The 16,869-nt window shown below is 46.3% G+C and overlaps 1 protein-coding gene across 2 annotated transcripts in view; it reads left to right on the plus strand.

Moving 5' to 3' along the window:
• LOC139351176 (phosphofurin acidic cluster sorting protein 1-like) overlaps positions 1–16,869 on the plus strand; it is a 50,304-nt gene that overhangs the window by 24,829 nt on the left and 8,606 nt on the right. Inside the window, exons 2-9 of one of the 2 annotated variants that reach the window (XM_070992934.1) lie at positions 3,138–3,225; positions 3,766–3,855; positions 5,797–5,922; positions 9,770–9,914; positions 9,993–10,084; positions 10,938–11,015; positions 13,896–13,955; positions 16,407–16,567. In XM_070992934.1, coding sequence (XP_070849035.1) covers positions 3,138–3,225; positions 3,766–3,855; positions 5,797–5,922; positions 9,770–9,914; positions 9,993–10,084; positions 10,938–11,015; positions 13,896–13,955; positions 16,407–16,567 — 840 coding nt within the window. Of the gene's footprint in view, positions 1–3,137; positions 3,226–3,765; positions 3,856–5,790; positions 5,923–9,769; positions 9,915–9,992; positions 10,085–10,937; positions 11,016–13,895; positions 13,956–16,406; positions 16,568–16,869 lie in introns of both variants that reach the window. The other variant, XM_070992935.1, reaches the window with a different exon arrangement.

Genomic DNA, 16,869 nt, shown 5'->3' on the forward strand with positions numbered 1-16,869 from the left:
TTATTTTGAGATTTGATTCATTGTACTCTACGATCCAGGAGCTTCAGCACCCTCAAAAAGCCATAACCTACAGCCGTGATGTCCGATGATGAAGGTCCCAGCGGTGCCGTAAACATTTACTGTCTTGTCGGCTGTGATTGATCACGATGTGGGAGGGAAACGCTGCAGAGCAGGTACAGACCGATGATGTCCTCCTGATGTGCAAAGCATATAAAAGCATACGTGTTGCTTTTATGTTCCCCCCGCCCAAAGGATGTGTTATGGTTGAAGGGATCTTTATAATCTGTTGGGACGTGGACTCTGGATCTGCTGCTTCTCTTCATCTTATATGATAGCATATGGGTGATATGGGAGATCACTCAGTGGCCACTTTATTAGGTACAACTGTGCAGTCTTATTCAGTTCAACAGCTCTGGCATAACGTCCATCCTCACAAAGTATGCAACGTTCAGTTTTTGTTGACGTTATCAGGCTTTGAATGTCCCCTCACAGGTGACATTTTCTTATCATTCTTAGCATATTTAAGATGTTAACTTATATGAGCAAGACATACATTTTGCGCAACATAGATAATAACTTGTGGGCGCATGGTTAAAAAAGTTGAATTTCCACGACTACAGGCTCTGCAGCTTGTATAGCTTTCAAAGTAAGGCATGCACAAACACAGGATTTTGGTAGCAGCGCTAAAAACTAGGGTATCTTATGGGCACTAATTTGGAAAATTAAAAAAAAAAAAAGCCAGGCCCGTGTGTGCTTTGGTGTAATTTCAAGATGATACAAAATGAATCTGCAACTTCCTTGATAATTGAAAACATGCTGTGGCAGTTGTTGGAACAAAAAAAAAAAGCCAAATATTCTCTCGTTTTCAGTGAAGATTTCTCTTTAAAACACTGGGAGATGTGGTCTCCCCCATCACTGCATTCGTCTTTCTCCATTCTTCTAATTCGTCTTTGTCTGCTCGACTGGAGGACAGACTGACTGTCCTCTCCATTTCTCCACCCCCCCTTGCCTCACGAAAGGCTTACCTCAGGTGCTTCAGCCCCGTCCCAAATCGACCCTGGCACCGGGCCTCTCCTGCCTCTCCTCCACCTTGATTCACTCCACTCACATCCAGCAGGTGTAAGCAGAAGCCGCACTTAGCCGCCTCTCCACCGGAGGAAAAAATTGATTTGTTTTTATTCATAGGCTCAGCCTCTCCTGGCCACTTTGATCCCGAGCAGAAAGCCTCAGGAGCGAGGAGAAAGGCTCTCGCTGTTTGTCGCCGAGTGTTAAATTAGTTGCATCAGCTGTCGGGCCGCTCGTCCATTTCGGCGTTGGGATGTGAGCGCTGAAAGAAAGATGAAAGGCAGCAAATGGGGTTTATTTGGAGGACGGCCCAGGTGAGATGAGAGGGAGCTGAGGGCGGAGAGGTGCAAAGCAGTTTTTCCGTCCACTCCGCCCGTCTTTAATCTCCATAGTTTTCATTACAGCTTGCATTAGAAGTTGGAGCGTAAATGTTTGTGTCCTGGCACTCGTCCCGTCCGGACTCTTGATCTATGCAGAGCTCTGGCGATTATCATCGATCGTGACGCTTGATTGCTTATTGCTTCACACCCGTCACAGCAGGGATTTGGGAGCGATGGTCGCTCACTCCTGTGGCGCTTACGATCAACGTGTTATCGATCATGGCGCACGGGTGGAGGTGGGGCTTTTAAGGTGGTGTAAAAACGCAGCAGCGGTGGACGGTCTTTGCAGCAGTCGCAGGATAGTTTGCCATTTTCACGTGATAAATGATTTAAATGGTTAACTGGGAATCAGTCTGGTTTTGGGGTCTTGTTGTATGACACCAAACATTATTCTAAGCATAATAAAGTCCTCTAGCATCACAGTGGCTTTTCTCAAAAGCCACTTTTTCTGTTTTATCTTTGCACTGTCACACTGTTCGTCTGTTTCTCGACACACTGTCAGCCTCTGTCATCCCCACATCTGTCAGTTTTCACGTCTCCTGCTCCCTCCCTGTCTCCTCTGTCTCCATTGTCTGACTGTTTCCTCCTCTTTGTACTTGCTGTCTCTACATCCTTTTTTATTTGTCATTTTCTTCTGTCTCTTTCGTCTCTTTTCCCTCTCTGGTCCTTTGTCAGCCCGTCTGTCTTTTCCTTTTCTCCTGCTCATCATTCTTGGGCGTGATGTTCTCTCTCTATCTCTGTGTTTTTCCTTTGTTTTCTTGCTCTTTCTCCGATTCCCTCCAGGCAGCCCCAGCAGGTCTATTTTAGTGGTTTACTTTCTGTCTCAAGCCCCTGGAGATGAATTATTGAACAGGCTGACCCCTGGCTGCACAGCTGCTGTTTGGGTGGGGTCTGTCTGTCTTTTCTTTGTGTGTTTCTGAACGATTACAGCGTTTCTGTCTTTCTTTCTTTGGCATCTTTGTGCTGTTTACACTACAGTAGGAAGCGTGTGGCATGTTTGTGGTGTCAGCTGGATAAAGGACAGTCATATCAGTGCTTTCCTGATATCTTGTGTCTCATTTTCCCCTGTAGATAGATCAAATTCTTCCACATTTTGCTTTTTTTTGTGAACCTTTTTAACTTGAGCTGCTGCTCCTTCCCCTGCACGTCCAGCTCGTGACTTAAGAAGCGGCTCATTTATTTGCAGAGGGACGAGGTGATGGTGCTAATGACTGTTCTTGAAGTGGAATCTGTGATCTTTGATTTGCAGAATGAGTTTTTCAAACCTGTAACCCCCTCGGTCACACAGCTTGGAAGCTCAGTTGATGATATGGAGCCAAAGATGCGAAGCTGCTGCAGCACTTTTACCTCTCATGCTTTGCAGTTGCATGAGAAAAGCTCAGTTTCCACATCGTCAGTCAAAAAATGAATGTTTTAGAGATGTGTGTGTCTGCTGTCTTTCGCTACCTTTTGAAAGCTTCTCATGCATTTTGCAGAATTAATGTTCACCAGAGGGGATTGTACAAGTAAGCACAGAAATATGAGTAGGTGTTGATTTCTAATGAGTGTGCCGTCCGCTCATTGGTCAGCCCTGGCAGCTCCGCTCCTCAGGGAATGACTGGACCGCTGCTGACTTGTTGATCACGTTGCGTGGACGTTTGGAAAGGCAGCGCCGTGTCTTCTAACCCGAGTCATCCTTGTGTTTGCCCGCAGGCTGTTCAACCTGACTCTGAAGAAGCTGATCATGCTGAAGGAGCTGGACAAAGACCTCACCTCTGTGGTTATCGCCGTCAAACTGCAGGTGGGGGATGTCTCTACAGAGTGTGTCAGTGCTTCACCTCCCCTGCTTTCTTCATGGGCTTTGTCACCTCCATCTTGTCCCTAATTGAAGAAATACCCAAATACGTTGTTGACACACAGTACAGTTTACATTGTTTAAATTCCTCCTTGCTGCTGTGGCTGCACTCCCAGTTTCTGCTCCTTGCCTTGTGTTGTCTCCTCACCATCTCCATCTTGTTTTCTATCTAAGCAAACGCATAAATTCTCTGCTGTTTCTTGCACATAATACACTGTAAGCTGTTTTAATTCTTCCTCCATGCTGCTGCCACTTGCTCAGTCTCCCCCCTCTGCTCCTTCCTCTCAGTCCATTTCCTCCCTCCTTCCCGACCTCCTCTGCTCCCACGCTTCTCTCCCTGCATGCGGTTGATGGGAGTTCATTGTTTTGACTCTGCTGGAGTTGACTGGGGCATGCTAACAGTAATCTTTCCATCTTTCCCCGCCCTCTTGACGTCCTCTCTTTTGTCTTTTCCCTCCGTCTCTCCTCCTCCCATCATCGACTCAGGGCTCCAAGCGGATCCTGCGCTCCAACGAGATCCTGCTGTCGTCAGCGGGGCTGACAGAGACCGACCTACAGCTCACCTTCTCCCTGCAGGTAAAGACGAGCGCTCAGAGAGCCTGTCAATCAAAGGCAAACACAAACTTTGGACAAAAATAACAGAAGTATAAGTTTTAATATCTTCCTTATGAGGGGCTCAGGCCGCGTTGGGATGTGGGATCTGTCACAGCAGATAAATGAATTAACAGTTTTGAGATCAGGCTGATTGGTGATTTAAAAAAGGTTCATCACCTCTGAGAGAACCAGTTCATAAACACCTTTTATGAGCAAAAGACAAATAAAAATCAAACTACCTTGTCGTTAGAGTGGGGCTTGCTCTCTTTTCTCGGGTAGTGCTTAGCAGCCCCTCTCTATGGAGCCCCTTTTTAAACACTCTTTTGTATCTACTTGCTGTTTTTTACCTAATCTATCTTTTAATGGTGTTGCTGTAAATTGGAATTTCCCCTTGCGGGACAAATAAAGGTGTATTGAATTGAATTGAACTGAATTAAAATGCCACAAAGAAAAAAAAAATTATATCGTGCGCACAAGATAATAAATCGAGCACACGAGTTTTAGCCAAATCATGCGCTTGAGATACTAAAACGTGCGCATTTTTAAGTTTAAACGTACGCACAAGATACTAAAACGAGCGCTCGAGATACTAAAACATGCGCATGAGATACTAAAACCTGTGCTCGAGATACTAAACCATCCGCTCGAGATAGTTACTTCGCGCGCTTTGACTTGTCCTGCACACGGCTCTCCGTAGTGACCGCTTCAGATGTTCAGTCACAAACGCACTCAGTGTGCACTGAGCTACCATCATGCAGAAAGGTTGTTTGCATTCCTAATTGTCTCTTTCCAGAATGACTTACACTCGCAATATAATCAAATTAACTTACCAATACTTGAAGTAGGTGTACTTGTAGGTGTAGTACTTCAACGCTTCAACGGAGCCCGGGTGTCTATTGTGTTGCCACCTGTCTGTGTGAATGAACGAGTTCATTAAATCGAACGCACAATTTAGCTTAAACGTGCGCACGTTTTAGCATCTCCTGCACACGATATAGTTTTTTTTTCTTTGTGGCACTTTAGGGGCTCCGTATCTCTCAATACAGAGCAAAAAAAAAAAAATAATTCAGCCTGGACAGACCTGATGGACTGACATTTCCACCCCTTGAGCCATGCTGCTGCACTAGCCTGGACAGTGTTTTGCATGACAGCAGGGGCGAGCCATTTGTCGACCCCCCCGTACCCTCTGCACCATTTCCGGACACACAGAGTCAGGGAGTTCCTATCTGTCCTTAACAGTGTTGATCCAAAACTGAATCTATTAATCTGCTTTTGCTTCCAGAAACATGAAAAATGTCGCACAGGTGCAGAGACGCTACACGCAATGAACATCAGACCCCTGCATGCATCAACACTCACGGCGTTTTACATCCGTTAGCTCTGTGCATTCAGGCTGAGCACGGTTAATGTAACTCCCAGGAGGGTTTCTTCTGCTCCAAATTATCCTTTCCAATTTTCATGTTTCTAAATGCTGCTTAAAGGTCAGGGAGTTTCTCTCTCTGGATCCTACCGAGTGCAGTGAGCCAGACATTATACATTATACATTAAACTTTCCACACTGCCGAGAGGAGGCCTATTAAACCCGGGCAGCGGAGTGCTTTCATGGCTTTGAACATTGTTGCAGCAGTCGGTTTTGTTCCATTTATAGCGCAGCTGGTGAGATCCTTAATGATGGGTTATGTCACAGTTTGTGACGAAGTGGTTTGACACTTCAGGGCGCCGGGGACAGGTCAGCGGGTGTGAGCTCCTTATGCAACGAGCCAGTGAGATCGGCATAATTATCGTGACCTGGCAAACAAATGTCACCGCTTTATCTTATCTGAGCCTGTCCGGCAGGTCAGACCCCCTCAACCCCTCAGCTGTTTGTGTGTACGCTCATCTCTGTTTGCTTACGTGTGTATTTGTGTGTATTTATACCTGCAGTACCCACACTTCCTTAAGAGGGACGCCAACAAGCTTCAGATCATGCTGCAGCGGCGGAAGCGATACAAGAACCGGACCATCCTGGGCTACAAGACGCTGGCCTTGGGACTCATCAACATGGCCGAGGTATCACAGCTCAGGCTCGTTGAAAGTCTCAGAGACGATTTTGTGATGTTTTGCTCGATCGTCGCAGTTTCCTCAAACCTAAGAAGATGTCTTAATATCGCTTGTTTTTTAAGAGTCCAAAGCTCAGACAGCAAATACTCAGTTTATTATCACACAAGCCAAAGAAAAACAGCAAACACTCACATCAGAGAAGCTGAGACTGGGGACCGGCAACACTTGTTTGAATGATGAAGTAGTTTACTATTACTCTTTCGATTTAGTTGAGTAACCAATTAATTGTTTCAGCTTTAAACTTGGGTGATTATCCTTGTTTCGAGAGCTAATTTACCGTCAAGTACGATAAACGGCGTCTGCAGGCTGCACAAACGCACACAGATTCATCTCTGGAAGCTCCCGCTCGGTACATTTTTGTGTGTTTCCGGCGCCGAGCACCTCCAGCAGCAGCAGATGGAGGTTGAGCTGCATGTTTGAGGGCACGTCAGCTGTGAGTTGTCGAGTCAGCGGAGTCTCACCCTCTTCGGCCGGACAAATGTCCCAGCTGATCTGAGCTGTTCACCCAACAAACGGCCGGTCACAGGCTCATTTCCGGAAACATGCGGCCTCTGCCTTCTGCTGCAGCCCAGCCTCTGTTTAACTTCTGCTAAGCGTCAGGCTAATATCAACCAGAATAAAGGGGATCGCCTTCTCTCCCGCGCTTCTCCTCTTCCATATTTCTGCTTTATCATTCGCAAACTATTACTCCAAACTTATTTAGCGCTGACCTTCATGTAACCTTCAACTCAATTCAAGCAATTGCACTTTTAAAAATCAGATTTTGCTCTTTGGCCCGGCGTTCTCTTCTCAGCCACCATAAATGTCGCCATAAATCAAACGTCCAATTAAATATTAGCCTCTTCTGCCAAAGGCTCCTCACGTTCTCCGTCCCTCACAACGTGAAACCTTTATAAATTAACGGCAGTGCGTCTTTACTCGTGCGTGGACATGTGGACGTTCCCTGTGCTCTGTGAAGACCCGGTGGCTTTTCATTGGCCAAACCACCTTGAACAAACTGGCTCACCACAAAAGACTTTATGAAAGAAAAGGACACAAATACAGAGCTAGAGGTGGGTTTGGCCTGCAGGACGTTTGCACAGTAGAAGAAGTCGATGTGAATAAAGACGCCATTCTTCCGAAGCCTTCGGTGCGTCCCTCCAGGCCCTGTGATGCCTGCTGCTCGTCCGAGGCTGCTCCTGCATATGAAATCAAGTCAGATTTTATTCATGAAGCTCTTTCAGCAGACAGGTTCAGCTGCAAAGTGCTTTACAGAGAGCAGAGGCCGCGAAGACCGACTCGTATGCGCGAAGGGTTCAAACTCATTTCCTTCACAGGAGCAGTAAAAGTCTCTGCAGGGTGAACTCTGTGAAAAATAATACGCTATAGGGGACGCACACAGGTTTTGAAAACGTCTTTTTGATTGCACCGTGCTGCTCCAGTATGACAGGCAGCTTCCACTGACCCAGCAGGCATTGTGAGGAATAACCGCCGAACCTGTTTTAAATTAAGAAACGCTTCGCTCATAAACTTCAGCTCCTACAAAATACAGATTCTCTGGAGTCTTTAAGACGTCATCATGTCTATCTGTGACATACCAAAAAGATGGATTTACACTTGATTACGTCCTTTATCTATTAATCTGCTGGTTATTTCCTCAAGTGAGGTCCTAAGGTTGTTTGTTTCATCCGACCAACAGTCCAAAACCAAACAACATGTTATTTACCATCACAGACGGTAGCAACAAGCAGCGAAACCTCAAATTTGAGCAGCTGGAACCAGCAAACATTTGACATTTCTGCTTGAAAAATGACTGAAACAATGACCGGTTTGCCGGAATAGCTGATTCATTTACTTCCAGTAGACTAGCTGACCGACTGTTGCAGCTCTAGCTAAGGATGCTAACATGTAAATACAGCTTCCAGCTACGGCAGCAGCAGCGATACCACGTGGGGACTGATTGGCTGCTCAGGTTTTCTCCTTTAAGTTGCCGATGTGCAGATTTCGGAGTGCAAACAACTAAAAGGAAGTTGAAGACTGAAGTTGTCTGCAAAAACCAGTACACTGCAGACCTTCCGTTCACAGCTCTGCATGAATAAATTAACATAAATATGGCGAATTCACGCTGGTCCTCTCCTATTCAGGGTTAGAAGTTAACCAAAACCTGCAGCGCTTAAAGGAAATAAGGTGTAAACTTCTCTCTTTGAAACCTTCAGGTTTTATTTGGCGCCACTGCTAAAGTGAGGCTATTAAAATGTGATTACTGGTTATTTTTATGTGCGCCGTGAAGTCACTGCTGAAGAAACATAATTTTACAAGAAGTAAATGGAAGTGAGAGTAAATAAGTGATAAAAATGGCGTGCGCGTGTTGGTATGGGCCATTTCTCAGCATCGTAAACGCACGAGTCGTTTCCAGGGTCCAGCTGCCGGGCTCGTTATTTTTAACAAACGCTCATATTAATCATGCAGCATCGTGTTATCTTTGAGGTTTTCCGTTTAACTAGCATTTGCATAACTTCAGCTCCCTCTGGCTCATATCTTGCGTCCTCACGTCCACCTGGCAATGGACACTTGAACACCTGTGTGATAAAAGCACGTTTCAGAAAGAATTCACTGCCCCGCGTTCGTAGTTTATCTCTGCGAGTGCTTTTTAATGGACTCGAAAAAGCGATGGCAGCGTTTTAGAAGATGAACCTGCTGTGAGTCCTCCAGTAGATTTAGTCTCTTCATGGGGAAAATTAGAGATCGAGGGGAAGAAAATCAGTGTCTCTCATCAAATATGCATATTGCATCTTCGTGATGTTTGCCTCGTCACATTTGCATAATTGTCTTTCTGACTGGAAATGGGTTAAAATTAGCCGCGGCTTTAAAAAGCCACCGGCGGCATCTGCGTCAGGTTAGCAGAGCTTCATCTGCGCGTCTGGATGTATAGCGATGTCTGTCTTTAATGTGTGGCTGAGGCTGTCTCTGTAATAAGCCGCTCAGACTTCATTAACTCTCTGAGTGTGACCAGACTGCTGAGAGAGGCTGGATGTCAGCGAGATGCACACACACACACACACGCAGGAGATGTGATGCTGCTGTTTGCCGCAGAGAGAAATGCTGCCTCACATGTTCATGTTTTCTCCGTCATCGTGGTGACACTCTCCGGTTTTCTTAATCCCTGACTGCTATTTTTGTTTGTCTCCCCCCTCGCTCCGTCCTTTATTCCTGCCTCTCTTCCTCTCGCTCCTCTTCCTCTAAGTTAAATCACATCCGGTGTTTATATCTGCTGTGCGTATTGGCAGACCACGCTCGAAATGAGTCTCTGTTTCCCGAATATTTCTCTAAAAGGTTTACAGAGTCTGACTTTCTTTCCTTCAGTGCTGTCTCATTTCCTCTTGCATGCCAATGTTTTGGCATTAAATTTAAATGAATCTCATCAAAGAAAACGTTTCATATCAGTGATGAAATCAGGATTTTTTAACACCATTAATTACTCACTCACTTTGCAAACACTGTGCATCTATTGAACCTTTAAACAGACTTTGTCTTTTAAACAGTGGGTTTCATTTTATTTTGAAAATCCATCAATGACATTAAACACCTCTTGTATTCTCAGTGAATAGTTTCATATTCTGAAGCAGAGGTAGGCAATTAAATAATATTATAATATGAGACTAGTTTTCTTGCTTTCATCATGTACCTTAAATAGTGTTTTTTCCTGGTTTTCAACTCTGCATGTTGAAAAGCATTCTTCAGCTCATCTGGCGTGCTTATCGTAAAAGTTGTACGTATTTCGTGCAACTCATGGCAGCGACTTCTTTCCCACGTCCAGGTGATGCAGCACCCCAGCGAGGGGGCCCAGGTCCTGGGGCTCCACAGCCAGCTGAAGGACGCCTCGGTGCCTGTGGCCGAGATCCGAGTCTACTCCTTGTCCAGCCAGCCCATCGACCACGAGGGACCCAAAGCGAAGATGTCTGGTGAGCGCGCGGTCTTACCGCATCTGTCTCCTCTCTTTCAGCGTGTCCCCGTTCCTCACGTGTCCCCTGTCTCTGCAGATCGCTCCCCAGACATCGACAACTACTCCGAAGAGGAGGAGGAGAGCTACTCGTCGGAACAGGAAGGCAGCGACGACCCCATTCACGGGCAGGTGTGTCCATGAATGTGTGGACGAGGGCTACAATTATTAGAAAGACTTACATACATGTAAAATAAGTTGTTAAAGTACAGAAAAATCACCCTTAGAAAATGTAAATCTTGAGTGTCTTTGGCTGGGGACAAGTCCCCAAACAGGCTGGTGTGAGGACAAGCAGAGAGCTTGAGGTTTTTTATTGTGTCTCCTTCCCTCTCTTGGCTTACGAGAGAGAGAGAGAGAGAGAGAGAGAGAGAGAGAGAGAGAGAGAGGGTGACGGCGCTCGGGGGATCGGCGCCCATCGGCGCGAGAGATTGGAGGAGGGAGTGAAAGGAGCAAACAGACAGTGGAGAGAGATAAGGAGGCAGCGACAAGGCTTTGGAGGCCGGATTGAAAAGGCTGAAAGGAGGGCTGGAGGGGAAGCTGAGCGGTGGGAGAGGAGGGGGGCCGGTGGTGCGGAGGTGAGGGGAGCTGCGGCAGGAGTGGAGCAGCGAGACGAGGCTGGATGAAGAGGAGAAGGGTGAATCTGTCACGGCCCAAGTTCTGAAGGACGGCTTCCTCATTAGCTGCACTTTTCTTTGGTTTTAGCTCAAAATGAAGCGGCTCAGACGCAGTCGGCTCGTTTACAGCCTGCGTGACATCTCACGCTTCTTACCCCACATGATCCCGACACCTCAGCAGCACTTTGATGAATCAGATCTTATCACAATTAGAAAATAAGACCGACGTCTTTCTGTATTTCTCTCATTGTTTACTCGTCTTTTGTCCCCGTCTCAAGACTGTCTGATGTCCCTGACCTGTCTCCTCTAAAGATCTTTGAAGATGACTCACAAACCTCCTCCTCTTCTCTCTCTCTCTCTCCTTCTCTCAGTATCTGTACGACGAAGAAGAGGAGGTGAGGAAGAAGAAGCCGAGGCGCAAGCTCCCTTCCAATGCTGCCATCACCAGAGTAAGAAAAGCTCCCCCCTCCCTTCATCCCTCCACCCGTCTCTGTTTCTCTGCTTTTCCGCCTCCACCTGCTTGGTGAAAAAGCTCTTTCAAATAGATTTGATTCGACTGGACCGTCCCTCATCTGCCTCTTGCCTCACCCCATTCAACCTCTCCTCCTCTCTCTCCTCCTATCTGCTCCTCTCATCTCTCCTCCCTCCCTCCCTCCCCCCCTCCCCTGTTGTTGGTTTTTCTATAAATCCATTTCCTCCCTCTCAATCTGGATATATGTAATTCATGTCAATTTTCCAGAGAGAAAACATTGAGACAATTCACCACAAACGCTTGCAATATCATTAAGCACACAGACACACACAGACACACACACACACACACACACACACACACACACTCAGCAGGAACACAGATTAACACAAAATTGTCGACAACTCTGAAAATTACAATGGACCTGCAATTTGCAAAAGGACAGCAGTGTATTTTGTGTGTGTGTGTGTGTGTGTGTGTGTGCGCGCACTCGTGTGTGCATGTGTGTGTGCACTCGTGTGTGCATGTGTGTGTGCGTGTCTAGCTGCAGGGGTTTGTCTCAGCAGGTTATTAATGGAGCACTCCTGCGGAGGTCTCCGTGAGGCTGTCACTGACGCTCCCTAACACCACCACCTGTGGACAGCACACACACACACACACACACACACACACACACACACAGAACAGCCATAAGTTCAGCACTGCTGCAATTGAAGAGCACACATGTTGAGCGTGAACACACACTGAAAAGCCATTACAACAGAGCCTCTGCCCTGTACTGCAAACACACACGTACACACACACACACACACACACACACACACACACACACACACACACGCACACACACACACACACACACACACACACAGTGTGGTGTTTCCATTACTTCTGGGGACATTACATAGACTTCCATTCATTTCTTGGAGACCATAACCAGTGCTAGCTTAAACCTGACCTTCATGTCTTCACCCTAAAATGTAATAATGTACATTATGAAGGTGAGTTTCCACAACATAAGTAACACGTATCCACACACACACATATCCACACACAGACACACACAGAGAAACACTTTCATCTCCAGAGTCCGGCGTGAAGTCGACCCTCTCCACTTTCCAGCAGCAAATTGGGACCCATCCTCCAAAACAGCGCAGCTCTCTGCAGCCACTCAGACGTCCACTCATGTTGCTGATGAAAGCTCATTGTCACCGAAAACACCCGGACGTTTCAAAGGGAGCGCTATGTTGCAGCTAGTTTTCTGGGTTTCCTTCCATAAGAAAAAACACTATTTAACTGCGGCGTTCACACCACGCGTGATGGTTTTCTGTCTGTTATTGATTTTCACCCTTTTTTTTAATTCATCAAAAAGAGTAAAGTCCAGAATCTGAGCCAGTAAAAACACCGGCTACATCCTTGAACACATCCTCCTGCTCTGACAAATGGTGACATCCAATTATAAGGTATTAGCAAATTCATGCTTCACTCTGTCAGCAACAATCAGGATCCCCATAAACTTTCTCTCTGGCTGGAAAATTAGGAAAGGTCACTTTCATCTGCTGCATTTACGAGAATGCCAGTCATGGGCTCACGGTTATGAACGAGCAGAATGGGCGTTATCCTCGCCCTCCTCATGATATTTATCATTTTATAGTGATATAGTAAAGCCCATATAGTCAATTTGTAGGCCCACAATAGCTTAATACATGCAGAGATATTAATGGGATGGCTACACTGGTGTAAACAGTCCCAAAATTACAACCGAGATAGCGAGTTCAGCTCATTGTTTATCTGCCCGGCTGCGTTAAGCCGCGTCTAATGTAGGATTTCCCAGCTCTCCTGTTCGTTTCAGCCGTCTTTTGTCTCTCTGAGCAGCAGAAAAGTGACAGTGAATGCGGAGCAGAGGAAAAGGTTAGCAGTAGGCTGTCAGTCTGACAGTAAATGTGCAGCGTAGGTTACAGTGTGTCAGTTAATAATGCTGCTTCTTCTCAAGACCAAGAAAAGTGAAGGGTGTTAAGCCTGAAGCCCAGTTAACAGCCCAAAGGTGTGGGTTCAGCACGGGCTGCTGAGAGTGTAGTGTGAAAGCAGGCTGCTGTTTTCAGTGAAGAAGCTCTAAAAACCCACTGCGCTACCCGCTTAGCACCAAACCACACACAGACAGTCAGCAGCTAGCCGGTGAAAGAGTCAGTTATTTCCTCCAGGAGCTGGTGGAGACCAAAAACAGAGCTAATATAGGACCGCATTAACCAGAAACATGATTCTAAGTGAAAGTTGTTTTGTTTCCGCATCCACCAAATGGCCAAAACATCAGTTATTGCAGGTTTAAAGACAGCTTTCTGAGTCTGAAAAGAAATGAAATCCACCGACTCTCACGGTTTAATGCGGTGCAGCTAAGAGTCGTGTTTTCAAGCTGTTTTCAAAGGTCGTGTGCAGAAAATGAATGCGTCGTTGAACCGCGGAGACTTAGAGAAAAGCACATTTGAAGAAAACCCTGAGCCGCTGAGTCACTTTTGATAGATTTGACATGCGCCATACATCCCTTTCAAATAAACGACCCTTTGTACTCATTCAGGCGAACATCTGCGACGGGAGGCGTCGACTCGATAACCTCAGCGACGCTCTCACATATTCCAGTTTAATAACACAGCGTGCAGTCACGCCCGAGCCTGCGTGCACGGCGGCACTGCTTTATGTGACATGCAGATATATGTCCCGGTGCTGTATCCATTAACCGCTGTTGTTTTCGAGCCACTGAGCGTGAAAAGAGGCCTCAGAAATTACGCTCCTGTCATCTCCTCCTCCGCCGCGCACCCCCTCCCTCCATCTCCTCAGCTCTTTTCATTTTCTGTCTCCGCAGCAACCCAACATCAAGCAGAAGTTCGTGGCCTTGCTGAAGAGGTTTAAAGTCACCGATGAGGTAGGTGCCGCTTTCTCGCCCTCCCGCCCGACACGCTTCCGCTTCGCGCGTTTGGCTGAAGCCGACGGGTGTTTCAGCTCGGCTTTAAGAAACGCGGAGAGGCGTGTGGGAGAAATGTGGCAGAGCAACTGAGATTCGGCTGGCAGCGCAGAAAAACAACAACAAAAGAGACGCTAAACAGCGTCGGTTAAAATAGAACAGGAGTGTGTGTGTGTGTGTGTGTGTGTGTGTTTAATGCGTTCATGTGTGTGTGCTTCCACCTGAATGTGTGTGCCGGGTCTGTTTGTGTGTTTGTGAGGCATGAACATGTTGGGGTTTGTGTGGGTGCTTTCCTTCTGTTTCTGTCGTTCTCGATCTGAATTTGTGCCTAAATATTCATGTTTTCGTGTCGCCTTGTCAGTTATTTTCTTTGTGTTTTGCTAAATCATGCAGTATTTATTATGTTTACCTATTAATCCATGTCCTCCTGTCATTTCTGCTGCGTATCTATTATCAGTTTTTTATATTGAAACATCTATAATGCAGCATTCATCATACTTTATATCGATGTTTATGCTGTATCTTACATGTACATGAGCTTATGCCTTCATGATTCATCACTTAAGTATCAAACATTGATAACTTCTCCTCCTGACAGCAGGAGCTTACAGCTCCTCTTATGATAGCTGTTATATCAGTGCTCCCAGTGTTACTTCTGACTGTTATTAGATGATGCACTGCATGATGCACGGGATAGCGTTTGCCGCCGATACTGACGGATAACTCGACAACAATAAGCTTTATTTGTACAGCACTTTTTCTACAAGAAATGAGCCGTAAGGGAGACAAGAACTAAAGACAGTGCTTAACGTGAGATGGGAAATAAAGCCACTGAATTATAGTGATGAAATAAAGTACAAAATCAAGTTAAAGTACAGCAGTGCATCAGGGCCAAAGCTTCAGGCCTACAGCAAGTCAAAGGCTACAGTGAAGAGATTAGCTTTCTTTTAAAAATGACTGACATCATTGTGTGCAGCAAGCTAATCGCTCTGATTTGGGAACATGAACAAGCAAACAGGAAACACCAGCAGAGGACCGCGCACGCTTTAAACGCGCCTAATCCTGCTTTTTAAAACAGAGACGAGGGCGGACGGTCACATTTTTACCCGAACAACCTGATGTAAACATCTGTCACTGCTGCAGACAACGACCAGAGTCGCCCTGGAGCTCGTGTACTCATTGTACTGGCGGATCTGAGCTCCACAGATATAAATACACATTACTGTTACTGTTACCTTTAGAGGCATACTGGATCAGTGTCGGTGCAGACCATCCACATTAATTACTGTTTTTTATCATTAGAAAGTCGTAGCAGAGGAACTTTAGAAACCCTCTGGAACAGTTTGACAAAATAATCCCAACTGAGGGTCCACTCCGCTTTCAACTGTCTTTCACTGCCTTCTATCAGGGAACAGTGTCTGCCTGTGAGGCTGTAAATCGAGTATCAGTAATCCCTACGTCCGCCTGTGTTTGCATGCATGAAGAAAACTGCTTCACGCCCAGTTTTAGGTTGGTGTGTGCACTCTAAGTGCCATCATGGGGCTACAGTTTCCTGGTTAAGCGTGTGCTCTGCTCAGCTGGTCTTAAACAGGTCTCTGTGACATCTCACGTCTTTCCCTTTTACTTCTCACTGTGTGTGAGACTTGCAGAGCCTCGTGGGGGAAAACTGGCAGCGAACAGTGTTTATTATTACCGCTCTGATCAACATATCTCTCCTCTGTGCGGGAAGTTATCGCTGCTCGGTCGAGGTTCCTCTCCAGGCCTTGATTAAAACCCTAAAAACTCATCTCTGTTCATCAGAATTAGAAGTTTTTCTTTTATGAGATTAGATGTAATGCTGCACCTTTGCCTTTATGTAGTTGTTTGAGTGAATCTAAGCAGTCCCAGCCTCTGTCTCCACCCTCCCTCCACCCTCCGCCTGCAGCTTCGACGCTGCTCATCAGGCAGGCAAACCTCTCCAGCAGCTTTAACTATCTGACAAATTGTTTTGAGTAACGTTCGCTGTAACTTTCCTCATCAACACCCTCGAGCCACGTGACTTGGCCGCCTAACGCTGGTGAGCATTATCTAGCACGCCGCAGATTTGTTTGGACACAGTCAATAAATAAAGCATGAGAGACATAAACCTGCTGACAAGTTGGCTTGTACTGGCTGTGTCTCCAGGATGGATGGACGGAAAAGCGTCGGCCTTCAGTCTGTGTTTTATGTTAAAACGGCACTCAGGGAAGAGTCGACTGCAGGCTGCAGATCTTTGGTAATGGATGAAGGCTCCCCAGTTGCCAGGGTGGAAACTAGGTTCTCATATGAAGGGGTCTTTGGAGGAGTGGGAGCCAGTAGCTGCCACTTTATTTATAGTTTCTTTGTTTGAACAGAACTGACCAGTGTCTGTTTGACACTCTGTGTTTCGTCCAGGTGGGTTTTGGCCTGGAGCACGTGTCGAGGGAGCAGATCCAGGAGGTGGAAGAGGACCTGGACGAGCTCTACGACAGCCTGGAGATGTACAACCCCAGCGACAGCGGACCGGAGATGGAGGAGACCGACAGCATCCTCAGCACACCCAAACCCAAGCTACGGTAACAGCACAGACTCACGTTTAGCTTCGGTTCACCTCGTGCTCACCGAGCTCCACATATCTATAAACACTTTGGTGCTGCACTGACACATTCCTGCATTTGTCTCCATTGGCGATTCAGAGCCCCCTCTGCTGGTGAAAACGGCTCATTGCATCCACATAAATTGAAGTTTATTTGATCTTGTATGAACAAAACTGGGTCAGTTAACTCTGAGCTAGTGATGCAAAATATATATAAAAAAGAAATATCATCCCTGATCATTTATTTAAAGCATAAGATCAAGAAAGAAAGCCAGTGAAAAG

Source organism: Chaetodon trifascialis, chromosome 23 (genome assembly GCF_039877785.1).
Source record: "Chaetodon trifascialis isolate fChaTrf1 chromosome 23, fChaTrf1.hap1, whole genome shotgun sequence".
In the NCBI taxonomy this organism is placed as follows: Eukaryota; Metazoa; Chordata; class Actinopteri; order Chaetodontiformes; family Chaetodontidae; genus Chaetodon; species Chaetodon trifascialis.